At 40.2% G+C, this 27577-nt stretch overlaps 3 protein-coding genes across 9 annotated transcripts; 2 read left to right on the top strand and 1 right to left on the bottom strand.

The window, feature by feature from the left end:
* Positions 1–125: 125 nt before the first annotated feature.
* On the top strand, positions 126–16220 carry LOC121901427 (UDP-N-acetylglucosamine--peptide N-acetylglucosaminyltransferase 110 kDa subunit). Of its 5 annotated transcripts, none has more exons than XM_042418206.1 (22): positions 126–488; positions 3154–3304; positions 4354–4597; positions 4723–4791; positions 8165–8281; positions 8384–8463; positions 8833–9028; positions 9153–9293; positions 9404–9504; positions 10502–10655; positions 11231–11332; positions 11452–11631; positions 11996–12154; positions 12320–12409; positions 12566–12691; positions 12798–12968; positions 13103–13219; positions 13489–13659; positions 14044–14196; positions 14319–14571; positions 14797–14920; positions 15008–16220. In XM_042418206.1, the coding sequence occupies exons 1-22, from the start codon at positions 452–454 to the stop codon at positions 15186–15188; spliced, it is 3117 nt and encodes a 1038-aa protein (XP_042274140.1). In that variant the 5' UTR covers positions 126–451; the 3' UTR covers positions 15189–16220. The 5 variants fall into 5 exon arrangements, with proteins under 5 accessions (XP_042274140.1, XP_042274139.1, XP_042274138.1 ...); XM_042418205.1 differs by having other exon boundaries at positions 11452–11649; XM_042418204.1 differs by having other exon boundaries at positions 3124–3304.
* An 871-nt stretch (positions 16221–17091) lies between these two features.
* gcna (germ cell nuclear acidic peptidase) lies at positions 17092–21183 on the top strand. Of its 3 annotated transcripts, none has more exons than XM_042418210.1 (13): positions 17092–17202; positions 17539–17641; positions 17845–18022; positions 18127–18199; positions 18347–18396; positions 18509–18575; positions 18672–18742; positions 18854–19273; positions 19367–19529; positions 19684–19828; positions 19956–20091; positions 20241–20445; positions 20556–21183. In XM_042418210.1, exons 2-13 carry the CDS (start codon positions 17552–17554, stop codon positions 20785–20787), a joined length of 1830 nt encoding a protein of 609 aa, XP_042274144.1. In that variant the 5' UTR covers positions 17092–17202; positions 17539–17551; the 3' UTR covers positions 20788–21183. The 3 variants fall into 3 exon arrangements, with proteins under 3 accessions (XP_042274144.1, XP_042274145.1, XP_042274143.1); XM_042418211.1 differs by having other exon boundaries at positions 17193–17284; XM_042418209.1 differs by lacking the exon at positions 17092–17202 and adding an exon at positions 17303–17340.
* Positions 21184–23672: 2489 nt separating this feature from the next.
* Positions 23673–27175, bottom strand: cetn2 (centrin, EF-hand protein, 2). Its single transcript, XM_042419429.1, has 5 exons — positions 26005–27175; positions 25606–25770; positions 25360–25488; positions 24862–24999; positions 23673–24639 (listed from the first exon to the last, which is right to left on the bottom strand). The coding sequence occupies exons 1-5, from the start codon at positions 26005–26007 to the stop codon at positions 24550–24552; spliced, it is 525 nt and encodes a 174-aa protein (XP_042275363.1). The 5' UTR covers positions 26008–27175; the 3' UTR covers positions 23673–24549.
* Positions 27176–27577: the final 402 nt, after the last annotated feature.

Genomic DNA, 27577 nt, shown 5'->3' with positions numbered 1-27577 from the left:
ACCGCATCATATCAATTTTTGTCATTATCATTATAAGCAATACAACATTCATTTACATGTTCACCTATGCTTCGTCGAAATGGCGAGGTGTGGATCTAGTTTCTCTCAAAAAACGAGTTCCACCCATTTCGCCATTTTATGTTTCAGAGCTGCTTTGTTGTGACGAGATAAACCAGTAGGAGCCATAAAATAGCACGTTTAATGTCAGTCAAAATTTATATATTGTAACGAGATTAGGTGGTTATTTGTTATCCAGCTATATACTAACCACCGTGCACTAAGAAAGGTACGGACGATCAAAGAGTAACTTAGGTTAGCTATTGAGCTTGCAACGTGTTTGCTGGCCGCAGCCGACAAAGACGACTATCTGCTCGTCGCACATTTTCTCTGAAGCTGTTATCCATCAGAAGACACATTGACGACCACCGTGCAAGACACGAAGACCGAGGAGATGGCGAGCTCAGTGGGAAATGTGGCTGACAGCACAGGTTAGTTTCCCCTGTTAAACTACATGTCGAGTAACGTAGGAAGCTTGTGAAGACGACCCGTGTGTTGCAGCGTTAGCTTAGATGGGCTAGCAAGTAACGTCAAAGCATATAAAATGAGTAAAAAAAACAACAACAACTTAACCGGGATTTCAGAAATAGTCTTTGGTGTCATATATCTGGACATGATGGCATCAGTTATATGGGCTCAGCTTCTGCTGCTTTCGTCATATTATTACACTCGAATAAGAGGCAGTCTTTGGCTAATTGTAACATTAGCATGATAGTAACGTTAGCGCTTGAGATGAAACTGTAGTTTAACGCTACGAGTGTCGGTTTGGCTAACAAGGTTTAACGTTAGGAACATAAATTACAGTGTGAACTATTAACAGTCGTGTAAAGTAGTCTTTTAAGGGTTGTGTCTAAAACAAAACGGGTTGCGTTGTAGCTAGCTAAGTTAGCTAACCAACATGCAGCCCGAACGACATTAGTGAAATTGCAGTAGTGTTTTGACGCACATTTGTTTGACATAAAATCAAAAAAAGAGGCACCTCTTCTTTTTTTTTCCTAATGGAATAACGTTTCCATATTTGGTTCTCATGACGACTATAAATTGCTGTTTGTTATGGCCACTGACACAACGAGGGCCCTGCAGCGTCCTGGTGATAAAACCAGCCATGCAGACATCACTGCTTGGCGCAAATTTCCAAGGTTAATGGCTGATCTTTTTTTTTTCCCTGCTTACTGTGCTCTCGAGTTCACCCGAAATGTGATCATTGATGATCAGATTGGGGTCATTATCTGCATTTCACTTGACTTTTAATTCTCGCACCGTGAGTGGGCGCGTTATGTAATGAAAACCACAAAGCGCCTTCACATGCAATCCAATGACGTAATTGTCAAGGATGAATTTAAGCAGGTTGTATTGAGATCTTATTGTGCGCGCTGACGTTATGGCATCAATGCGCAGGTGTGTGTGTGTGTGTGTGTGTGTGTGTGTATGGGTTCACACTATGCCAGTTGAAATGTCCCTTAAACCGTGGCTGTATGTTCTTTTATGCCACACCCTGAATAACCCTGACCTCAGGTGACACTATAGGTCCATCTGGAATGGACGTTTTCATTTGTACTGGCACGGAGCCTATTGATAACAGGGATATGAACTGTAAGAGACGCTTAATAAATTAACTATATAAAGATGAATATAGACAGCTGCAGATGTAGCTAAAAATAGAACCACTCTCATCCTGTATATAAGAAGCGGAGGAGTGTAGCAGCGCCAAACACAATGCAGTTCCTGGTGGGATAAAGTGTAGGTTTCTCTGTATAACATTGCGATTCAGTCTTTCAATGGCCACAGGAGTAAGAGAGAGTCTTAAGTGCCATGGTTTTTTGTTGTTTGTTTGAGCATCCTATAGCGGCAGCCTGGAGGAAGGTCAAACTCCTTATGAAGTGGGTGACCGGGACAGTTAAGCCTCACTGATAACCCTGAAAGATGATGATAAGTTTAACGACAACACAACAAGCTTAGAAATGTAACCAGACACATTCTGTACAAGAGAAACATAGCTAATGATAAACCGATACAAAATGAATTAAAATGATTAATTGCAGCCTTAGATATTTGCAGTTTTAAGGCTGTGTGGTATTAAGCCAGATGTTAGATGTGAACACATGCTCTACCCATCCACCAAACATGAGTTGACAGCTGTACTGTCAGGCTTTTAAAATATGAAGAACTTCTGAATTTCTACCAGTGTATCACCCCCTTCCAGTATTTGTTTTTGTGTCATCTCATGCATGTACCCCCCCCCACCCACCCACATTTTGTATTGCTTTTTGCTACTTGCAACTGGAAACCCTGGTTTACTTCTTATGTAAAACAGTGTTCACTAAAGAGGTTTTACTGATGGACAGAAAGAATTAAATTGTGAGCCATGATCACACATTGCAACCCTGCAAAGTTTGTGGTGAGTGCACAGTGCAGTCAAGAAGGAAAACTTTAATCAATTTAATGAGCCTGATCTTTAATTAAGGCCTTTATTCTTACTTGGCTCAGCTGAAATAATTCTCACTCTGAAAAATTTACAAATGAAGCATAAAGTGTGCTTCATTTGTGTGGCAGTATGCAGTTTCTTGTATTTCAAGGGGTAACTGCATTCATTTTAAACATTGCTGGAAGTCTCCTGCGGTAATGTGAATAACGCAACTCCACAATGAGGGAACATTTTGAAAAACTATATTATATTATAATTAAATAACACTTCAAAAGATAGAGCTGTCATTAGCTTTATTTAACAGAGAAGTGATTTGATTTTTGATCAAATAGTGAATTAAAATTAAAATTTAAAATCCCCAAAGATTACCGTCTTTGAGTTACATGACTTAAGTAGTTGTGTAATTAAAGATTTTCTGGCATTTGATATCATTGCAATACTTGATATCTTTTATTTTTGGCAATTGCCTTGTTTTCTGTTGAGTTCAAATCATTAGCCATGATTTGTCATTGAAAGCAGTGGCCTCATCTTTTTATTTCATTTATTTTTTTTGTTTTCATTTGTCTGCCTTATTTTCTTCCATCACCTCTAACATGTTGTTTCCCCCCCCCCTCCCTCCTTGGGCTGTGTTGGTGCTCCAGAACCGACAAAACGTATGCTTTCCTTCCAAGGGTTGGCTGAGCTGGCGCACCGGGAGTATCAGTCAGGGGACTTTGAGGCAGCAGAGCGCCACTGCATGCAGCTATGGCGGCAAGAGCCTGATAACACAGGCGTGCTGCTGCTCCTGTCCTCCATCCACTTCCAGTGCCGAAGACTCGACAGGTGAGGTGTGGGGGGGCTGACTCAATGCGCACTGTGTATGTGACATGGAGTTGCAGAGAATAATGGGTCTTCTGTGACTTTCAGTGCACACAGCTGCTCTGGGTAGTCAAATGCAACAACTGAACTGTCCTCTGGAAATCCTGCTGCTCAGTCAAATCTTGCTCTGTTCCCTCATGATTCTAACACAGTTTCGGTGGTGGCTGTAATCTTGCTTTACAGGTGCCATGGTGAAGGTTTCGGGTCTTGCAAGTTGGTGGTTTAAATGTTTGATCATTTCTCTTTCAGTGTGCCCAATGCCAGCAGTATACTTTCAAATTATTACTTGATAAATTGTAATGAGTCATGATGACAGTCAAAACCAGCATCATAGATGCAACACTTTGTCTGTGCAATTACAGCTTAATTTGGAGTATACTGCCAGCATGATCATTTGTTTAGTTTGCTAAATAAACACTCAGTGGATGGATTCAGTAGATTTGGGAGCTGGTGAAATATGTGTTATGAATTAATGTTTCCAACATTTTAAGGACATTCATCTTAATGTGTTGTTTGTATATTTGCCCACGTCTTTTTAAGTCTTTGGTTGTGTTAAACACTTTTAAAGGACCAGTGTCTAAGATTAAGGGTGCTTTATTGGCAGAAATTGAATATAATATTTTTAAGTATGTTTAAATTAATGTATAGTCACTTTAAAATAAGAATTGTTTTTGTTTTCCTTACCTTAGAATGAGCCTTTTATATCTAAAGGGATTCCACAGAGGCTGCCATGTTACACCGCCATGTTTCTACAGTAGCCCAGAATGGTCAAACCAAACACTGGCCATTTGCAAATTTTGGCGAGTTTTGCGCCACAAAAGGTTCTCTTACACGCTTGGAGGGGGAGGGGGAGGGGAGGGGTATTCAGTTGGATGCCACCTGCAACCTCACTGCTAGATGCCACTAAATCCTACACACTGTTCCTTAAAAAGCTTTTCGCCCTTTGTACCTCTACGCAACACTTTAATCCAACACTGGATTGTGACCAATCTATACCATCTCTGACCCTACAGGTCTGCTCACTTCAGTACCTTGGCCATCAAACAGAACCCGATGTTGGCTGAGGCCTACTCCAACCTGGGGAATGTGTACAAGGAGCGAGGGCAACTGCAGGAAGCCATAGAGCATTATCGCCATGCTCTGAGACTGAAACCAGATTTTATTGATGGATACATCAACTTGGCAGCAGCTTTGGTGGCCGCAGGGGATATGGAGGGAGCAGTGCAGGCTTATGTGTCTGCGTTACAGTACAACCCTGTAAGTTGCATGCCATTATGTTGAAATCAGTGAGCTCTGTAGGCTCATACGGAGTCATCACATTGGTCTGCAGTTTACTGTTGCAGGATAATGAAAAAGTTGTCATTGTTTTTCTTTTTCCCTAGGATCTTTATTGTGTGCGTAGTGACTTGGGCAACTTGCTTAAAGCACTTGGCCGATTGGAGGAGGCTAAGGTACGTCACAGTGGGATGGCATTTGCATAGATGTGGTGTTTTTATTTTTTTTTTTTTTTTTTTTTTTTTTTTTATATAATTTTATTTTATTTCTTGTCCATATTTTTTTGTTTTTAGTGTCCCCCACAAAGACCATAGATGTTCCTTTTCTCCCTTTTGACATTTTTAAGCCACACGGAGCCCTTTCCCTTCAACCCCTTCAGCCAAGTGAAGGACAAGTAGTAAAAAAAAACAGTTTTTATCTCATATCTCAGTTGCAGTGAGCTTCACACCCCTAACTTATCAAAAGCCTTTGGAAGTAATGAACTGAAATGAGTCAAGACCTGTTTGAGGCCACCAACTTTTCTGTATCTTAATTTTTTTTAAATTATAGTAAAAAAACGACTTTCTGTTGATTACTTTTTAGACAGTTTCTTATATATATCTATATATACATATATATGTATGTATGTTTTATCCCCACTTTATATGACTCTAAGTCCAAATGTCCTTTGCTTTACCCCGACCTTTTACCAGAGGTCAGCCCCCTCCCCTCCTCTTTCAGGAAGAAAGGCTGGAGTTTTAAAATTGAAATCTATATTGTCATTTGTCTTGACATATGCATTTTCATATAGTTGATTTTGGAGGGAAAATGCTGGCTCGGTCTTTGAAGAATATATGAACTGATGAGAAGCTAGTTTATCTTTGCAGTGCAAAAGATAAGATGGTTTCTAACCTAACCACTATACTCCAGTATTTTAAAGTATGTAATGACAAGCTTTTGGTCTTTGCTGTCAGTACATTTGCCAGTTGCTTTTTTTTCCCCAAAGTGTTAAGCTGTCACTTTAAGACTTGTATGTATATTAAGGGGGGCTATCTGGTGTGGGTAAAATCTGGAGATGTGGAGTTGTCCCACTGGTTACAGGCCATCTTATTTCGTGCTAGAGGGGGGATAAGGAGTGGGGAGGAGCATCAGGGAGTGACAAGCTCCCCAGCTCTGTCGCTCCACCCCCCGCGCGCTTGCTTAGGATCGATGGAGTGTGCGCGCCAAGAGCTGTCTTCCTGACCTTTCAGTTATTCCCAATCAGTGCTCAAGCACACCTCAACTGTGCTTCATGCACACAACCTTTACTTCTTTTGTTACTTTGGCTGACGATGCAAATTTTTTACCTTGCTGGTTATCTTATCTGATACCCAGTGTTAAACAATGTGGGTTTAAGAAGGCTAAATTTCAAGTGACTTAAAATGGTCCAAGTGTCATCAGGCAGACAGCTCACAATCTGTACTCCACCGCCTGCGTCAGATGCTGGGTTAGAAAGACAGAAGCACGCGCAGCAACAGCGATGACTTCTTTATTTCAGAACTGTGGAGGCTTCTAGATACAAATAATTAAACCACAGACTTTTCTCCCCACCCCATTGGCCAGGATTCAAGAAAGCAGGCCAGGATAAAGAAAATCAAAGTATTTAAATATTTCATGGAAATGATAAAAGAATAAAAGAAAACAATGATTAATACTTCTTCCCTTTTCCTTCAAATATGTACTATTATTCCCAAAGAAATGGGATCAGTTCATTTGGGCAAGATCAAGCCAGTAACTGCCCTCCCGTAGTTTCTTTTGAAAATTGAATTGATGGACTCTATTTTACAGATAAACTGTACATATCAAAGCCTTTCTTCCCTCCCAGCTACCCTCAAAGCATTATTTTTGTTTTCTTTGAAATGAAACATTCATTGCATGAATGAAAACTAAGAATAGTCTGTTTTTTATGTTTGATGTGTTTTGGAAGAACCTGTTTTATTTCGATATTTAAAGAAGAATGTATTGTTTGAAAACTTACTAACGATCTTGTTTTCTGATTTTGTCTCTTTTGGTTTTTCCACGACTGATATTGTTATTTAGAAGGTTTCAGGTGGGTGACACTATTCCTGCGTAGGTGCCTGGCGGAAAGGAACACTAGGGCAGCCTCAGTCCTCTCCTCTTCTTCCAGCCAGCTGCGGCCATCACTCTGACAAAGTCCAAAAATATGGTAACGGGTTTGTAACTGCCAACAAAAGAAAAACCACCTCACTTCATGCTTGAGCAATAATTTCTTTGAAGAGCAAAAGAAAAAAGTAACAAAAGAAATTATAGTAAGCATTTCTTAAAATATGCTATACTAATTACCCAGCTCTTTATTAAGTAAAAAGAAACTTGGATTTGGAAGCAATAATCGTGAAAAACAAGTAAGAACCCTCTAACTCTCACATGTTGGTTATTTTTCCTGTTTTGTTTTGTTTTTTCCTTCTTTATTTGGAGTTGCAGCGTTCTGATGATGATGCAGATAGTGCGCTGTGAGTCTGCAGTAGCGCAGGGGCTGCGCAGCGATACCCTCCAAGCAACCAAAAAGGCGGAACGCGCAAGCATGCGATCCCTACCCCCCACTCCCTTTGGCCTGTTGGTTGCGGACCTCTCCCCACTCTGAACCAGCCTAGCTCCCAAATGCCCCCAAATCTCAGACATAATTGGCTTTTAAATTTGGCATATTTGTCAAGTACTTTGTCTTATTCCATGACAAATGCTTTACTTTCAAATGTCTTCACATCACAGTGTAGCCACTGGTTGCTGTGGTCACTCAATTCCCCACAAACCCCACCCTTTTTGTTCTGAGAAACTAGGTACTGAGTGTGTGCCAGTCTGGTGTTGCAGGTGTTCTGCCAGGGGATGTTGGTCTGCAGCTGTTTCACTTGGCCATTCAGCGAGCGCAGCAGCAAAATACTGACCTCTGCCACGAGCAAGGTCGCGCAGCTTTCTATGGTGCATTGTGGTGGTGATGGTGGCGATAGACACACACCCGCGCGCCCGCATGGAATTGTTGCGCATGCATTACAGGGACCATCACCTGCACGAAGTGTCCAGCATCCCAGGTTGTGAGATATCATTCCCACATAGAATATAGAGGATTCATGCATATCAATGTAAATTTTAGATCTAATCATTACATTCAGTACTTTGGGTTATAATTGATCAGTGTTGGTATTACCAGAAGGGGTAGTTAACTGTACTGGGTAAGGGGTACCACTCTTTTTTTGGTGAAAATGTGGTCATAACTGCAAGATGAGGGCCTACGTGTGGGTGTTGGTTGGATCTGCGCAGCGTAGGAAAAAGCAATGCAGCTTAGCGCGGCAGACTTGTGCGCAGGCGAGCCCATGCTGTAGACTCACTTTTTGCCATCATGGAGAATAGTCACTAATTTTGCTTTCTCTGCCCTTTTTGTTTTTCTTACTTTTATTCTCAATCTTCTATTTGTTTTTTTACTTTACAATCCCTTGTCCTCCCCTCTACATACTATACCTCTCCCTTTTTTCTACCTATTCTCCTTTCCTGTGGTTTTTCATTATAAACCCACTGAAGGCTTGCTACCTGAAAGCCATTGAGACTCAGCCCAACTTTGCTGTGGCTTGGAGCAACCTGGGCTGTGTGTTCAATGCCCAGGGAGAGATATGGCTGGCCATACACCATTTTGAAAAGGTAATTACATAATTATTTTAAGATTCTGTAGTCCTACATCTTTGTGTCTTGGAGTAGTTTGTGTTGTCTTGCATTTTTTTTAAGCTTTGTTTCTATTTTTAGGCTGTGACTCTGGACCCAAATTTCCTTGATGCATATATCAATTTAGGAAATGTTTTGAAGGAAGCCCGCATCTTTGACAGGTTAGTCAAAATCATGACATGGTAGTACGATACTCTTTTATACATTAATGTCTAATCTTTGTCTTGTAAAGTACAACCCTACCACACCCTGTGTGCAGTTTATAATGAGTCAAGAACACTGTGACTCGGATTACCTCCCTGTCTGTGTTGATCGTGTCAAGGCTGTAACTCAACTGCTGAAGCACTGGATTTATTTTCAACATTTAAGTCATAACACTGTATGCTCTAACAGCTCTGAAGTTGTTAATAATTATTGTGTTCACTGTATTAATGCCCCAGTATGAGTTGGTATTAAAAAAGGTGTGAACTATTGTTTTAAATTTTAACAAAAGTTTGATCTTGAGCATGACTTGTATCTTATGTTTCCAGAGCTGTGGCTGGATACCTGAGAGCCCTGAGTCTCAGTCCCAACCATGCGGTTGTTCATGGAAACCTGGCCTGTGTCTACTACGAGCAGGGCCTCATTGACCTGGCTATTGACACCTACCGCCGTGCTATTGAATTGCAGCCCCACTTCCCTGATGCCTACTGCAATTTGGCAAATGCCCTGAAAGAGAAAGGCAATGTAAGGCAGTACTTCATGTGTGTTTCCTGTCAAGGCTATCTTGCATATCTACATCTTTAGGTCCTTTTTGAGTCTATTTAAAATTTACTGAATTTAAGTTTTAATATGCCAATATATTTCCCAGGTATCCGAAGCAGAAGAGTGCTACAACACAGCCTTGCGTCTGTGTCCAACCCATGCAGACTCCCTCAACAACTTGGCCAATATCAAGCGTGAGCAGGGCAACATTGAGGAGGCCGTTCAGCTCTATAGAAAAGCCCTAGAGGTGAGCACAGAGTTGACTGTTTTGTATTTATGTTTTCCTATCAGGTAAGATTTATACTTTCGTGGTGGCTGTGATTCCTCACACGATTGCTTTTTTGCGTTTTTCATCAGGTTTTCCCAGAATTTGCAGCAGCTCATTCAAACCTGGCCAGTGTCCTGCAGCAGCAGGGAAAACTCCAGGAGGCCCTCATGCACTATAAGGAGGCCATCAGGTTTGTACAAGGGGGCGTTTGGCATGTCGTTTGACTCCTTTTCCGCACAAAATGGACAGATCGTGTGCCGCTTACTTCAGTCAGGAGGAACAGATCATTATAACGGAGAGCTATGAAGAATAGAAATACATTATCACAGCAAAAAGCAACACTGTCGGTGCAAATAAGGCGAGAGAGGATTGCTGGCAGAAAATTGCTGATGTAAACTCGTTCATTAAAAAACAATATCATTAATTTATTAATTTTGTAAATAGTTTATATACTTATTTGACCACTCAATGCACTCTCTGTGCCTCCCACATCAAAAGCTCTTAAACTTTAAACTTGATGCAGCAGATTTAAACTTTATACTCAAGAAGTGCATTCAGGTCTGACTCTGTCCCGTAATGAAGGATAAGTGGAAATCACTTTAGATTCTGGCCAAATCAAAGTGAAATTAATATTATAGATTGAATATTATCTGTGATAAATATCAATAGATTCATCTTTTTTTGTTCAAAGGATTTCTTCATTAGTTTTTTTTTGTTTGTTTGTTTTTTGTTTTTTTGTTTTTTATTTGAAATACAATTTGATATATTGTAACAAAATCCCATCTCAAGTAACCCTAACCTCTTGCACCATTACAAATTTATAATGTGACATATCAAATCAGGTAGTTAGTGAAAGGACGGTGCTTTTTATTGCCGATTTAGGCCGAAACTCGGAACATAACCTGCTCCGGACCAGGTTAAGTTTGCAGTAAAAGTTACCATGGTGATGTAGCCTGGTTAAAAGAGAGTCAACTTCGTGACATTGGAAAACCCTGGCTTTATGCTCAACATACCTCACTAACCCACTAATCTTGCTTCGTAGTACACCCCTGTGTTTGTTTTTTATCACTCTGTCTTTTCTTAGGTAAATCGATCCTTAATCAACTGATGAAACTATACAGACTTATTACAGGACATAATGTTGTTATGCAGGTGTTAACACAATTTTTTTTCTGTTTTGATTTTAGAATCAGTCCCACATTTGCGGATGCCTACTCAAATATGGGTAATACACTGAAGGAAATGCAAGATGTACAGGGAGCGCTCCAATGCTACACCCGTGCCATCCAGATCAACCCTGCCTTTGCTGATGCTCACAGCAATTTGGCCTCTATCCACAAGGTAGGGATAATTCTTCCTTTTGCCTTGGGCACTATTTTATTGTTTTTTGCACTTGAATTGATGGAGCTTAGAAGTTTGTCACTGCATAGGGTTGCACCTGTGTCCAGATTGCTTGTAGCTCTGTGTGCTCCACCAAACTGTAGTTTTACATATCTATAAACAATTGGAATTGATCAATAATGGCAAACTTAAGAAAAGTTTCATGCAAGTTAAAATTATATATACTGGATTTCATATTACTCATGTTTCAGGCAAGATAGTGGACTTTAGATATAGACGGGATCATTGCAATGTTGTCTTCAAAGGATGTGTTTTGATTTAGTGGAGTTGCATGCAGAGCCATGCTGTTGGTAAACTGCAAGGTTCTGCATTGTGATAAAGTTTTTAACAGAATCATGATATCAAAAACTTAGACAATAAGGCCGGGGTTAAAAATGACCAGAATTATCATTGTAATGCAAATGTGTTTAATATGTCTCATGTTTTGTGTCTTGTAATAAAACAGAAATTAACAATGCATTTTTGCAACTTAAAGCATTTTAATCTTGTATTCTAATGTTTCTCTTTACTATTAGGATTCTGGAAACATCCCAGAGGCTATTGCATCTTACCGCACAGCCTTGAAACTCAAGCCGGACTTCCCCGATGCGTACTGCAACTTGGCACATTGCTTACAGGTTCTTATGTTTAATATATTTGTCAAATATTTACTATATGTGCAGTAGTTACTTATTTTTTGTTCCTGTTGAAATAGAAGCACATTTTCTTACTACTTTTATTTCTACTACTCTTTTAGATTGTGTGTGACTGGACAGATTATGATGAGCGGATGAAGAAGCTTGTGAGCATTGTGGCTGACCAGCTGGACAAGAACCGCTTGCCTTCAGTGCACCCACACCACAGTATGCTGTATCCACTCTCACACGGCTTCCGCAAGGCCATTGCTGAACGCCATGGAAACCTTTGCCTGGACAAGGTACACGCACTGATCAAAGCAAGTAACCTTGATTCATTTTTTGGGGGGGTGGTGGGGGAGGGGTTGAAGTTGGCTGGTGATGCAATGGCTGTCTGCAGGGATATGGGGTAGGTAAGGGATGGGTGAGATATACTAGATATATTTTATTGTGTGACAAAAGAGGTGACCGGTGGTGGTGAATGGATGGCTTGCAGGGCTGAGGGTATGGTATAAGGTTGGACATGATTTGAGATGACTTAGTAGCAGTTTTTTTTATTATTCAGAATCAGAATGAGTCCACCTTGCTACAGCCAGTGTAACTTGTACCATCTGGAATTGGCTGTCCTACAGTAGTTTTATTCTCATATCATTGCTTATTCCACAGATCAATGCACTGCACAAACCTGCTTTCGAACATCCTAAAGATCTGAAGGCCAGTGGTGGGCGTCTGCGTGTTGGTTATGTCAGCTCAGACTTCGGCAACCACCCTACTTCCCACCTAATGCAGTCCATTCCTGGAATGCACAATCCTGAGAAGTTTGAGGTTGGTGACTCTTATTGTAATGAACTTTAAAAGTTACAAACTTGGACCAGCTAGCATGGTCAAGGAAGTCATGTGTAAGGAGTTTATTGAAATATTTGATAGTTTGTGTGTATGCAAGTGAAACTCATAAGTTCGTGCTTTTCTTTCTTTTTTTTCTTCTTCAAGGTGTTCTGCTACGCACTCAGCCCTGATGATAGCACCAACTTCAGAGTGAAAGTGGTAGCAGAGGCTCACCATTTCACAGACCTCTCACAGGTAACTGTAACTGTGTCATCAGTGTTTGCACGTTTACTAAGTGTCTATTAATCTTAAGGAAATATATTTCTAACTTACTGGTTATATCTACAAGATTGCTGTAGTAATATAACACTACCCATTTGTACTGAAACTAATATCTTTCTCCTCCTCCAGATTCCTTGCAATGGCAAGGCAGCTGATCGCATTCACCAGGATGGAATCCACATTCTGGTCAACATGAATGGATACACCAAGGGAGCCCGAAATGAGCTGTTTGCCCTCCGCCCTGCCCCTATTCAGGTAAGCTTTACACATGTTTTCTGATTGATGCAGAGCTGTATCCTGGAGATGGACAGTTTGCATCAAAGAATGCACCCTCAATTGTTTGTCTCTACTTATTCAACAGGCTATGTGGCTAGGTTACCCAGGAACGAGCGGTGCACCCTTCATGGACTACATCATCACTGACAAGGAGACATCACCTTTGGAAGTAGCTGAGCAGTATTCTGAGAAACTTGCCTACATGCCCAATACTTTCTTCATTGGAGACCACGCCAACATGTTCCCTCACCTCAAGGTTTGTCCAGCTTCATATTTCCATCATTTTGTTTCTGTGAGTCTTTTGAGGAGTGTGAAGTTGCAAAAAAGTAATCATTGTGTCAGTATAATGTGGGGTTTTGTTAAGTTTAATGTCTCTTTTTTGACCCTCAGAAAAAAGCAGTGATTGATTTCAAGTCTAATGGACACATCTTTGACAACCGCATTGTTCTCAATGGCATTGATCTGAAGGCCTTCTTGGACAGTCTGCCAGATGTCAAAGTGATAAAGGTGAGTAAAGAAAGTTTCCTCAGCCTTGATGAACCAAGTGGTTATTTTATTCCATAGTGTACAGTATATCTAGATGGTATTGTTTGCCAATTAATGTCATACCATTGACATTAAGTGTGATAACAGAACGTAATGAATCACTTTATTTCTGTTTTGGGTCATGTCAATGAGAAAATCTTGGCCTGTCTCTTGCCGAGATGGCATATTGTTGAATATTTGTCTTTTAACCATATCCAAGCATTAACGTTGGAACTGTTCTCTTTGGCCAGATGAAGTGCGACAACAACCAGGAAGCTGCTGGGGACACAAATGGCGCTCTGTCCATGCCAGTTATCCCCATGAACACGGCGGCTGAAGCAATCATCAACATGATCAACCAAGGCCAAATCCAGGTCACAATCAATGGCTTCACTGTCAGCAACGGCCTGGCCACCACACAGGTACGCACACTCGTCTGTGTAAATGCAAATCTTAGGAGATATAGCATGGGTACAAAACATCTACGAATGCAGGAACAAGGCGAGAGCAGCAGTTTAATTTTGCTCGATGCCTTTCCAGATCTTTTCAGCAGATGAGGTTGTAGTCTCTGAGACTGTGCACTTACAGGTATGGTGTGTTTTATGAAAGTAAGGTGGAGGCACAGAACTGTTGGTGAGGGACGAGGTGGCACTATGGATCGGCTGTAAAATGAGTGCTACTATCTTTGCTTTACAAGCACCACATTATCACAACAGTTGAGGCCTGTTAACACTAAAAAAATGCTGTAGATGAAAGTGTCGTGGCCACTTTACCTCTCAGCAACACTCTTTTGTCCCTTATTTTAGATCAATAACAAAGCTGCCACTGGGGAGGAGGTGCCACGCACAATTGTTGTGACAACCCGCTCCCAGTATGGTCTCCCAGAGGACTCCATTGTCTACTGCAATTTCAACCAGCTCTACAAGATTGATCCCCCTACCCTTCAGATGTGGGCCAACGTAAGTTTGACAGACATAGGTGTTAACTGCTTCGAGTGTTCCCTCAGCTCTTCGTTTAAAGATGAATATTCAATTTCTTTTGTGTTTAAAAAAAAATCCGTTTGAACTCTTTCTTCTTGCAGATCCTAAAACGGGTGCCCAACAGCGTGTTATGGCTTCTTCGATTCCCCGCTGTGGGCGAGCCCAACATCCAGCAGTATGCTCAGAACATGGGTCTCCCTGGCTCTCGCATCATCTTCTCTCCTGTGGCCCCCAAGGAGGAGCATGTGAGAAGGGGCCAGCTGGCTGATGTGTGCCTAGACACCCCTCTGTGCAATGGTCACACCACAGGCATGGATGTTCTCTGGGCTGGAACACCTATGGTCACCATGCCAGGTGAGGCATCAGGGTTTTAAGGGACAGAATGTTTTCTCATGTTATTACAGTTTGGTTACTTAGTGAATACAATTTTCAATCATTTTAACTACAATATTAAGAGAAGTGGACGACTTAATGAACTAAAAATAGTTGAAAACATAATTAGTCTTTCTTAGGAGACAATAACTAGCATCTGTAAAACAAGTTAAAGCTGCTTCTTAATTCTGTAAACTCTTTGTGAAGGTGAGACACTTGCCTCCCGTGTGGCTGCCTCACAGCTCAACTGTCTGGGCTGTCCTGAGTTAATAGCCCACAGTCGCCAGGACTATGAGGACATAGCAGTCAAACTAGGCTCTGACATGGAATAGTAAGTGGAAATTTTCTCTAACTTTTTTGAAAAGCTTTGTGTTTTCTGTTTGCTGAACTCTGACCACTTTATATCTATCTCCCGCAGCCTGAAGATGGTTAGAGCGCGCGTGTGGAAGCAGCGAATTTGCAGCCCTCTTTTCAACACCAAGCAGTACACGATAGAGCTGGAGAGGCTCTATCTGCAGATGTGGGAGCACCATAGCAACGGCAATAAGCCAGAACACCTGGTCAAATTCCAGACAGTAGAGACCAGTGAGAATGCCTGAACTGGAAGCACGCTGACTTTCTTCCCCCATACATCCCCAACCATGTGCAGTCCTCCCCACCATCCATCTTTTTTTTAAAAAAAAAACAAACATTTTCAGCATCCTAGCTTGAATGGTCCACTCCAGCCCTCTCCCCTGAATGATTGTCTCAACCCCTCTCATTTACTATTAACGGAACTCTTATTTGCAAAGGAGCCTTCAGATGTACACATTTGTCCATCACATTTTGTCCATCGCATTCGTCGTTGCATCACACATCTGTGTTTCCTGAGCCAGATAGAGCCTGAGGCCTTAAGGCACTTTGTCTGAGACTCTTGTCCTAAACCACAGTATATTTGGTAAGCATGAGAAGATTGTGAATGCCCCGCTACTCCCTTCAGTACTTGGATCAGTGGAATTTTTTTTTTTTTTTGGTCTCCTGTCTGTGTACATACAGGACTAATTGCAGCTTGTGGGGAGAATGCCCAGCCGTCATTACTTGTTGATCTATTTATAAATGGATTAAGGGTGTTGTGTGTTTTAAAAGGACAATGTTGCACCATGAAAATTGTAACTAATCTAAGTTTCATCAGCTTTAACATGCAATTGTAAAACATAGATTTACAAAAGACTGCTCTTTAGTTTGTCTTAAGTTGTTATTAAATGACTGCAATGAGTAGATGTGCAAGTTTTGAGGAATACAGTCTAGGTGAAGACTTCTTCCCCTCACCAAATGCCAACTTTGATTAATTTTGCTGTCAATTATGGAATATGTTCACTAGCTGTTGTCCTGTTTGATGTCGCACTATGCTTGTAAAGATGACTGGACAAAGCTGGACAAAGGAGCTTCAAGTCATTGGAAAGGGCCTAAATTTCAGTTTAGCTATAAGAGCTGTTCACAAATTGATCTTGTTTTTTAATCACTCAAACAAGGAACGGCCTAGGTAAGTATTTTCTAAGCAGTTTTTGTTTTTGTATTGTCTGTTAACTGTATGCTGTCAATGATGCCGTAAGGCTCTGAATAAAATAAAAAATAAAGAGATGGCAAAAATATTGTACTGTCTTACACTGTCCTGGCCCAGGTGTTGGTAAAAGTGAAAACCGTCAGCCTTGTTTTAGAAGCTAGCAGACAGATGTTAGGGTGTTTTTGAATAGTAAATTTTTGCCCTTTTTTAGTGTATTGAGTTCCTGGGAGCAATGCAAATATTTCATTCCCTTGAACCCATGAGTCACCAGTGAGCTGCCAGGTACATTATCTTCTCCACATTGGCCTACAGCAGGTACTGTTTGTCCTCATCTCAAAACATGTTGGTGACATCAAAAAGACAACATATTCAGATCTTTTATGTAACTGGGGTAAATTAAGGCCTACCAAACATGCAAAGATGTGCTGTTACAAGTTAAAGTCATACATTCACAATTTTACTTAAATGATGAATGCAAGATGTACTCAAGTGTCAATATTTCAAGTTGTCATTATATGGAAAAGACCCTTTAGGTAATTCAAGTCAAATTTATTTATAGAGCACATTAAAAAACAGCAAGATGACCGAAGTACCTTACAGAAAAATGTAAAAGAAATAAATAAAATTAAGTGATATAAAAAAGGTAGAATTTTATCGCAGCTGGTTGAGAAATAGATTCATTGGGTAATTTTATCAACATGTAACATATGATATCAAGTGGTCATGTTTATTAAATAATAGATATGCAAAGTAACAATATCTGAAAAATCAATATGAGGGGAAAGAAAGTACATTACTTCCTTTTGAAATGTGGTGGAGTAGACCTATAGAGTATGATTTAATAGAGATATTCAGGTAAGTCTATTACTCCATTTACTACGTGCTTCATTTGTAGAATCTGTCCATGTGGTGGTGGGCGTGAACAAAACGTCACGGGTTCACTGGAGACCCGCTGTGATTGGTCGATTGTCCTCGTGACAACTTCCGCTCACTAGATTTGAATTTGGCGTCTGTTCCGTCTGTCCATTTGATTTTACACAACAGAAGCGCGTTTGGCTGCCATAGATCAAGTAATTTTGTTGATGCAATTTATTCTTAATTGGGGAGTTTATATAATACACGTGAACTGAGACACTGAACCACTTTCAAAAAGTGAGCTTGGGTCTGAACGTAATGTTAGCTAGCATGTTGCTAACGGTAACGCTAAGGTTTGAGACGCTAGCTAACTTACGATATCTGGCTTGTTCTTGTTAATAGATTTTGTATTGTATTAACTAAAAAGAAGTAACTTTAACCATCAGATAGCCTTACTTTGTGATTTTATAGTCAATTAGTAGTTAGTTTACAGTTTATAAATCATATGACTGGCGTTGGCGCTGTACTTTAAATGTTAAATGTCTTCACAGAGCAGAGGAAACTATGAATGATGACACCTGCAAATTATTTGAAAGAGTTGCTAAAAAGATGGGATGGATGGATGATGGAGGACTGGACACAGCAGAAAAGAAGGTTTGCATAACTTATTTCATTTAGAAAGTAATGCGTGCTCTCTTATCATTATAATAACTCGTAAACTAAGATATGTGTCTTTGGGTTAACATTACTGAGAGAAAGACGAGTGCAGAGGCACTTTTTTAAAAAAAATTTGAGCATATTTGTGGAAGTATATGACATATTAAGTTAAAGAGACGCTATGTTACAATTGTTTCTAGCTGAAAGCTGTGATTGGCAAGTCTCGTCATGGTGCCACAAGTGATCAATCAGCCTCGCCTGTCCAGCTTCTCCTCTCTGAGAGTGAAGATGACCTAGAGAAGGAGAACCAGTACTCAGGGGGCAACGAGTACAGAAATAAGGCTTTGATCGAGTCAAGTGATGATGACTTTGACCAATGTGAGTAAGATGACTATTAACTCCTTTTGAAAGTACAAACTTAATAATGTGACTCAGGTTGCATAAACACTGTTTTGTGCATTGTACCCTTTATGTTTCTTTAGTACTTGCGGGAAGGGCTACTCCAAAAGCTAAACCTACCTCACAGAAACCAAGCAGTGCTGCAAAGAAAAACAGGTATGGAGCACACTGTAATATGTTTTTTGTGAAGCAGCATCAGTGTTTTCTGTGTTTTTTATGGTTTCATTTTTGCTTCTGCTTTTCCTCATCAAATTATTGGTTATTGCAGTTTAACATGTAAAACCAGTTTTGTTCTTCTTTTAGCTCAAATGTAGTTGTGGTGAGCTCGGACGATGAAGGCAGTTTTGAGAAATGTAAGTTGCCATTTTCCTTTGGGTGCTGTGAGTACAACCACTGACGATGAATGAATCATATTCTATCAGTATATAATGTGGATTACAATAAGACTCTTTTTGCATGTTTAAGTTCTGCAACGAGTGAAAACCCCTAACACCAAGCCTAGGAAAATATCAGAGAGTGGGAGTGAAGACAGGTGAGTTTCTGATGTATTTTTTTCATCTGAAGGCATTATTACTGTCTGGGAAGTTTGTTTTGAAAAATATCTGTTTTATGTGTGTTTATCATAAAGCCTCAAAAACTTCATAGTGGATGACTACTTATCAGGCGATGACTTTATTGAGACAAAATCATCGACTAAAGGTAACCCTGAGTGAGCTAATCAGTACTTGCATGCCTTGATCATTACACGAAAAGCATCATAGAACTACATTTATAACACAGACTTTTTTTTCTCCTCTTCGTTTTCTGCAGTTCCCAAGAAGAGCAATACTCCAGCAGCCCAGCGTCCATCGAGGAGACCGTTGTCTGAGTGGAACTCTCCGGTCTTTGTTAGTGACAGTGAGGAAGAAGATGATAATATTGCGGTCAAGAGCACATGGAGGACTCGTCACTCAAAGCCTAAGTCCCTGCCAAAGTCTCACAAGAATAACGATGCACTGTGTGACCCAGAGGACAGTTCACCATCACTGTTTCTGCCTCCGGTTCCTTCTCCCTTTGCTCTGCCTCCTCACAAAACTAAAACATTACTGGCCTCTCCCAAACGTACTCTGTCAGCTCCTCCTAAGCTGGATGACTCAGCCAGTTCTGAAGAGGAGTTCACATCCCTACTGGACAGACTGAAAAAGAAAAACAAGCTCCCAAGCACTTCATTCTCACCTAAGAACATCAAAGGTAACTGCTTAATCTTGATAATCATCTTGAATCAGTCTCGCTTTTATTTTTAGTCTAGTTATGAGGCTCTCTTGTTTTTGTTCTTTAATCCAGAATGCAGTAAGGATCCTCCTGTGTTAGTTCCTCCTGCTAAGGGGCTAACAACACCCAGCTCTAAATCATTTGGGGAAACCTCCAAGCTTTTTAAAACTCCAGGGAAACCCACTATCTTGAAGCCCGTCAGTCAGACAGAGCCTAGACACGGCCCCAGCAGCAGGTACATGTGTTAACCAGCTTTTCAGTGATAAGATGAGAATGCTGTCGAAATGCTTCAACAGTTTAAATGTTTATTGTATAATGTGCCTTCAGCCGCTCGCTATCTTTCATATGCAGACACTTGTCTCTAGTTAACCCTGTTCTTTCCCTTCTAGGTTAGCGTTGTGTAAAACCCCAGGTTGCTTCTTGCAGTCCCTCTCAAACCCTGGCACCAGCTATGGCCGCAGTTTTCGGCAGAACAAGGAAGACCTCACCAGCAAACTCTACCAGCTGTTCAATACCAGTGTGTTTGATAGTAAGGTAATAAACAGCAGTTTTGTTCTTTGTTCCATTTACATCCTTTAGAAAATGTCATCTGATTATGAATGTATAAATATTACAAATCATTCAATTGCTTCGGTAACATATCATTTGTTTTCTTTTCTAGCTCCCCGTCGATATGTCAGTGACTTGGAATAAGAAGTTGCGGAAAACGGCCGGCCACTGCATCAGTGGGCAGGAGCGAGGTGGAGGGAGCCGCTACGCTCGCATTGAACTGTCAGAGAAAGTTTGTGATTCTGCAGGTAATCCTTTTTAAAGTCATAAACTGTGTCTCTGTGAAAGTCCATGAATTTGGAATGTCATCCTTCATGCACAGTAAACTTTGATGTTTGTTTATATTTGATTGAATCATTATCATCACATAGAGATTCTCGTTGTCCCACCCTCTTAGATCGTCTCAGGGACACACTGATTCATGAGATGTGTCATGCTGCAACATGGCTCATTAACGGTGTAAGGGATGGACACGGGACCTTCTGGAAGCTGTATGCTCGCAAGGCCACGCTGGTGCATCCTGAGCTGCCCATGGTCACTCGCTGTCACAGCTATGACATCAAGTACAAATTCCAGTACCAGTGCACCCGCTGCCAGAATACGTACGTCTTGCTGAATTCAGATTAATTCAATCTTAAAACTTCTTGCATTAACAATTTTTTTTGTCTAAACTTCCAATCTGTAATATTCCTTTTATCATGATTCTCCACAGGATTGGCCGTCATTCCAAGTCGCTGGACACGCAGAGGTTCGTGTGCGCCCTCTGCACAGGTCAACTTGTCCTACTGACACCTTCCAAGCCGCGTGCTCCCACACCTTTTGCCAACTTTGTCAAAGAGAATTACGGGACTGTACGACAAGAGCTGTCAGGACAAAGCCATGCAGAAGTAATGCGTAAACTTAGTGCCGACTTTGCCTCCAAGACTAAACTCAGTCAAAGTTGAGATCTGCGGCAGAAATGGACTAAAACACAAAACCACAGGAAACCTGTTAAAAACTCTTAAATACCTCAGTGAAGTCGTCTTACATTAGTGGGCAGCTGTGTTGATTTAAAATGAATCCACCTTTCTGTTTTTCATGTAATGTCTGTGTTTGAAAATGGGAAAACTGCTGTGACTGGAAAAACTGAGCCCAATCAGCAACTTCATGTTCATCTAGATGAGGGTGTGTCTCTGGTATCTTGTGTGTGTGTGTGTATATATATTGGAGATCAGCTTATTAAGGTACTGGCATATGTGTGCCATAAATGTACAGTTACGTTCTTTTTATATGTTTGATTTGGTTTTGTCACTGTGAACTCTGTTAATAAAGTTTAAATGTGTTATTGTATGTCAAATGGACACTGACATCTGTATGTATTGATATCTGTTTATCAGCAGTTAAAAGTAATTCAAGACCAGCTCACAGAACTATTCAAAAATAATATTTAAATTCATGTTAGTTTTTTTTAAATGATTAGAACAGGAAACATTATAGGTTGTGGAAGTTAGTCTTAACTATTAGTTACATACAGTATATAATTCAGATATATTAATCTAATTTCAATGCCTTGGTTTCACAGGACTTGAAATTGCATGTAGTAGTCAACTAAATTACACTCCTTATATCATGAATTTATGTCTAAAACTCTGCTAATGTCCTTTTCCACACCAGTTGAATGTTTGGATAACAAAATAACTTTCAATTGCAGTATAATAATTGTTCAGTTCATGTTTGAAGCATCTTTCCAGAGATATGGTAATAAGTGTGTGGGGTGAAGTAGGATGGCATTATGTTTTCCAGGACTGTGCCTCTGCTGTCAGGTAAATATTGACCAGTAGAATACAGTTCTGTACAGATGTATTGATATAGTCCCTGACTTTTTTATAAATAAGCAAATATAATTCATAATTCATAAAAAAAAACTCACTGTTGACACATCGCTGTGAAAGGGGAATGAGGTTTTAAGCCTGAGGTCTGACATGTTGACATGGTGAAGCTGAGTAAATGGACAGCCTGTAATGCTGGCAAATAACAGGAAGATTCAGTCAAAATCAACCATTATAATGAAAGTCACTTCTGACCATGTGTCTGCTGAACCATGCTGAGCTGACCAAGAGGGAAAACTAACTTTGAAATAGATCTAAGAGTGAGTGATGCATATTTTTTTCCATTTTAGATGAGGTGAAAGTGTTTTTTTATTTGGTTTTTAGACTATCCAGGTGCTAGAGATTGATTGGATGTTCTGCCCAATAAATAATCTCTAAGAAAATATGTAATACGAATTGTTTGTTCCAGCTGTTTAAATGTGAGGATTTTGGTTTTATATCATTATAAATTTAATTTTAGTGGATTTTAACTGTTGGTCACACAAAACAAGCAATTTGAAGATGTCACCTTGTGTTTGGAGAAATTGTGATGGCCTTTTCTCATTGATTTCTGACACTCTGTAGATCAAATGACTTATCAGTTATAAATCAATCAATCAATAATCTGCATATTAATCTGTAATGAAAATAATTGTTAGATGCAGTCTTAATACACTAAATTACTGTAGAGATTAGAATTTATTTTAATTCAAGACTAGCCCTAACTTCCTGCTCTTCTGGACATGTGTGGCATTACTCTGGTTTAAATGATTGTGTCATTTGTATCATGATTCTTGATAATCTACACCCATTGGTAATTTGACATGTTTGTTGAGATTTCCATGTAATGATATTACTGAATGAAATGTCCAATATTACAGTAAATCACATGTCTGTGCAGGAAGATGTTAGGATTACTGAGGAGAGAGGATGGAAAAGTGCAGCACAGTCAAGCTCACTAGTAACAACAACTCATTTTAAGTGAGACCTCATTGAAAGTGCAACTTCCTGCAATAACAATGTTTTTAGATTAAAAATGGGAAGTAGTTTGGCTGGGATGTCGTAATAGTCATGAATATGTTCTAAATTCATGCTCTGGCCTCCCTCTTTACATGAACTGCACTACTAAAACCTTTACTTGTCAGGTGATGCCCAAACTGAGGTTTCCATCTGACTTCAGCTTTTACACAGGTGGACCTCTTCCTGAGCGCCACTCTGGCTGTAGACTGCTTTGTAGCTGTCAAGTGGCCCCTGCGCCATGAATTCTTGATGAGCCCTCAAAGGAAGAAAGCAACTGTTGCAGCCATATGAGCCTTCTCAGCCGTGCTCAGCAGTGTGACTTTGTGTATCAGCCTCAACACCATCCAGGTCAGTTTTTCCCTTTCCCTGCTGTCGATCTCTCATCCTTGCACCTTGCCTGTCCGTGACATTACTGTACTGCACCGTGGGGTCTGCTGTGTTGATGCCTCTCTGCTACCTTACCATCCTGGGATGCTTCTGTCTGCTCAGCACACAGGACTGCTGTGCACCCAGAGAGCTTCTGTTACCCTGACCCTCCAGGCAGCTCAGACCATTCTCCTTTCAGTTCCTGTGGTCATGGACAGCTACCTGATCCCTGTCTATCTGCACAGTGATGCTCTAGATATAGCAACAACCATCACCTACAACCTGGGGATATCTTCCAAAGTCAACATCCAAAGTTAAGTCGTACAATCTGATGATCATTTGTGTAAAGAGCTGTTGCTGCCTGAATGAAGAGAAACTTTTATTTGTCTTGAGCAGAGCAGGCTCTGAATTTAGCTGATAGCATCATCTTCCTGTAAACCATTTGCTTTTCAAAGGCAAACAATATGTGTTTTATTAGTGGCAGTAGGATAAAACCAAACTTTTATGATGTGAATAAAAAAAACAGTCAAGTTAATCACTGATACTGATTAACACTGATACTTACTGGATAATAATGAAACATATAAGACAGGACAAACTGCTTCAAGATATTTAATTTGTACCTTAAACACTAATATACTGTTTATCTACTCATTAATTCACTATATATTATACAAAACATTCAAAAATACAGAGGGGAAAGTATGCACAACAGAAGGATGAGTACTCAATGCTACAAGAAAAATACATCAGCAATCATATTTTTAAAGATAGTGGGGTTTGTGGGGAAGGCGTGCGGGTCAGAGAGGTCGGGCAGATTCCCTGATTATGATTGGGATGATCGCCCCTTAAAAGAGGCACAGGCACAAATCCACAGGCAGCACTGAGGTGAGACAGCACCCTCTAATCACCAGCGGTTAACCAGCTGCTCACATGAACTGGACAATCAGTATACAACAGCCAAAATCATGAAACACTGCAGTTGCCGGTATCAACTCAACAATCTACAGATGGATCGAACTAAATGCACAGACAACACATTGGAATGTAGTATGTTTGTCACCGTCTAAGGCAGGCACTGAGAATCTTCTTAACAACATTATAACCTCCACATAATCAATATTAATATATTTTTCACAAAAAGTATGCAGCATTCCGAACAAGACAAATCTTGCACTGAGTTTTTACTGTTTTTGGCAAATGTCTTGTAGATTATCATGTGAATCAAAGCAGGATCATTTGGCATTTGACCGGACTTCCTCTTCAAGTTTTGAATTATTTCCTTTCAATGATAGCATGTGACAGCTTTTTGATATGATTTGACTCATTGTTAAGTGAAAATGCATGGCACAACACAATAATAAGGAAAGGTAAAATTCTGAGATAGAACCAGATGTATGAGCAGCATTACATGTAAAACCACCCACGATCCCCTCGACGCCGTATCACCAAACGTTGTGTCATGTGCCTCCGTCAGTACAGGCAGGTTTTCTTCATGATTCGCAGGAACTCTTGCTGGTTCACTTCCCCGTCTCCATCTCTGTCTGCCTCATCAATCATTTCCTTCAGAAACACACAGTAAAAGAGGATTTTTAAAAAAAAACAAGGATGGATACAGTAGACGCGAGCAAATCAACCAGTTTGTCATTTGATAGCATTCAAGAGCAAATGTTCTTGTGACATTATTCAAAATTGCAGTCATGACTCTTGGCCTGCACGTTGCAGTAGTCTGCCTGTATTTGGATGGATGTGAATATTGTTTTATGACACAATATTGTGCCTTACCTGCAGCTCCTCATCTGTCAGGTTCTCTCCGAGCTCTTTGGCTACTCTCTTCAGATTCTTGAACGAGATCTTCCCTGTCTCGTCATCATCAAAAAGGCGGAAAGCTTTCAGGATCTCCTCTTTGGAATCCTTCTCAGCCTGAATTCAGATAAAAATGGAGAGCAGTTTTATTAAATCATGTCATGTTGTCATCATGTAGTCACAAAATGAGACGACAGAACGAACAAAATGAAAAGAAAAATGGTCAGAATTTGTCTTGATGAAAGGCAGTACAAGATATTCATGAGGGGTTGATAAAGTGGGTTCTAATAGATTTAAATCTGTATTTTGTTTGCCATAAAACAAAACCAGCAACTTACTTCAAACCTAAAGAGAAAAAGCAACTACAGTACAGTCTTAGCTCACTATGAGTGGTGGATTCACAATAAATAGAAATACACAGTTATAAGTATATAACAGTATATAACAGTTCAAGAAATAGAACATAGATATATCTACCATTTTCTGTGTCATGACACTCAAGAAGTCAGTGAAGGAGATCTTCCCTGTTCCATCCTTATCCACCTCACCAATCATCTTCTTGATCTCCTCTTTCTTGGGTTCGAACCCCAGTGCTCTCATCGCAACCTGGTAGAGTGGGGCAGCACAGAGAAGCTGATAAAAATTGTTATAGTACAAGGATGCTACTGTTTTCTTCTCCCCTGACACATGTTGTTTCTGAGCAGCATTTGAGCCCCTTTTTACCTTGAGCTCCTTGACATCGATGTATCCAGATCCGTCAGTGTCAAACAGCTCAAAGGCCTCCCTGATCTCCTGCCTCTGCTCCTCAGTCAGCTCTGGTTTGGGGCTTGACTTCTTGCGAGGAGGGGGCACCGGACCCTGCAGGGATGGTCTCTTGGCACTGGTTGCCTGGTGGGGACACAGGAGGAAAAAATCAACCTCTAAATGGCACCAAGAACAAGAGCCACGTCTACACTGAGATCTGACAGGTGTCTCGGGGGAAAATGTTATTTTCCTCTGACCTGTAAAAACCAACCTCTTCACAAGAATGAGGGATAATGTAAACATCCATCACCTGCGGCTCAAATTCAGCACAATAAGATAAATTTAGGTTATTATCAGATTAAAAACATTCTCACTCACCATTGGTTGATGTATGTTTGACTGACAAAAAGGAACTGCGGATCTACTGGGCAATCAATGTTTTCCTCTTGGCTATGAAGCCTCCCTATCATTTAGGGAGGAGGAGATTATAAAACGGTCTCTGGTTTACATCAGTCGCACGCATTAACCGCTTAATTACACTAATTATAAGATAGTCTCTTATTCCTCAAAACCTTGTATTTATTTCGCGGGATCAGCGGCTAAAATGCGAAGAAAATGAACGTTTCTTGCTGACAGCATGCACAGGTTTTGCTTTCTAGCAGCTGCTGTCATGGAGTCCAGACGTTTGATTTGATCACCCTTTGTGCCAGGAAACAAGCGCATCGTTTCAGAGGCTAAAGGAGTACAGAGAAGGCACACATTGGAGTAAAAATCAAACACACCAGTCGGGCAAAAAGATGATTGGCTGCTGAAAATCACGGGGCGCAAGACACGATCAGAAAATTCAAAGCTGCAGAGACTAAAGTTAAACCTCTTTGGATTTCTAATAGAAATATGAGATGCTGGATCAGAGTATGCAGAATGTGTGTTTGTGTCATATTTATTGGCAAAATATGTCACAATACATATTGTATATGAATGGTGCAACTGCTTTGCTTTATCAATGCATCAATGCACCCTCTAGTGTCAGCTTTTAAATTAGACCTCAGATCACAAATGTATGAGAGCCTCTTCTAATAAAGTAGAATATGATAATAATAAGAAAGATAATGATAAGATTGTAGATTATAGAGTAGAATATCATAATGATAAGATAGAGAATACATATTGCCTCTGTGCAGCTAACATCTATTTCTTCTGTGACCAAGAGGGACACTGTCACTTTTGAAGTGAGCATTATATTATTATCAGGGTCCACATTAAAGCATAACATACCCTGTGGTGCAGGTATATAACCAAATCCCAAATATGTTCTCAAATATTATATTATAAACATGTCTGATTGCACATGTTTAGATTGTTTTATGTTTTAATTGCATGCACATATTTGCTCTTTAAAAAAAATAAATTATCTGCCTTTTGCACAATCTGAAGACACTTTTTCATTGTCCGTGTTCTCTGCACTGCATAATGACAATAAACTTGAATTGAGTTGAAATATATGTTCAGATACTCTTTTGAAACTAGTTAGTTGCTTGTTAATTTAACTTTGCTATTATCCTTTTATCACTATGGTATTATTTCTTCTATTACATGTTTCTGAATTCATGCAGTATTCCCATTTGCACAGATTAGTTAGTCTACCAGAAATCATCTGACGTATTAACATTGGTTTAATCTGTCGATGTTTATTTTGCCTTCATGTTTTTTAGATGTAATATGGCAAGAATGCAAGTGTTAGAAGTAGAATAAATATTAATATAGGAGTTAATTAACTCCTCTGTGTCTGCCTCTGTGGATGCTGCTGACAGCATGACAGGGGGCGTGGTCTTTGGGCAAAGAGGCGGATAGAGTCACTTTGTGGTCTCTGATTGGTCTAAATTGTGGCGTTCTTTTACGTACTCTGCACACTATTGGCTGTTCGTAAACGTCACCTCTGTGCTGGGTGCCG

The sequence above is a fragment of the Thunnus maccoyii genome, chromosome 8 (genome assembly GCF_910596095.1).
Source record: "Thunnus maccoyii chromosome 8, fThuMac1.1, whole genome shotgun sequence".
Lineage (NCBI taxonomy): Eukaryota > Metazoa > Chordata > Actinopteri > Scombriformes > Scombridae > Thunnus > Thunnus maccoyii.
Note: the sequence above shows the minus strand (reverse complement) of the source record. Positions and strands in the feature narration are given on the sequence as shown.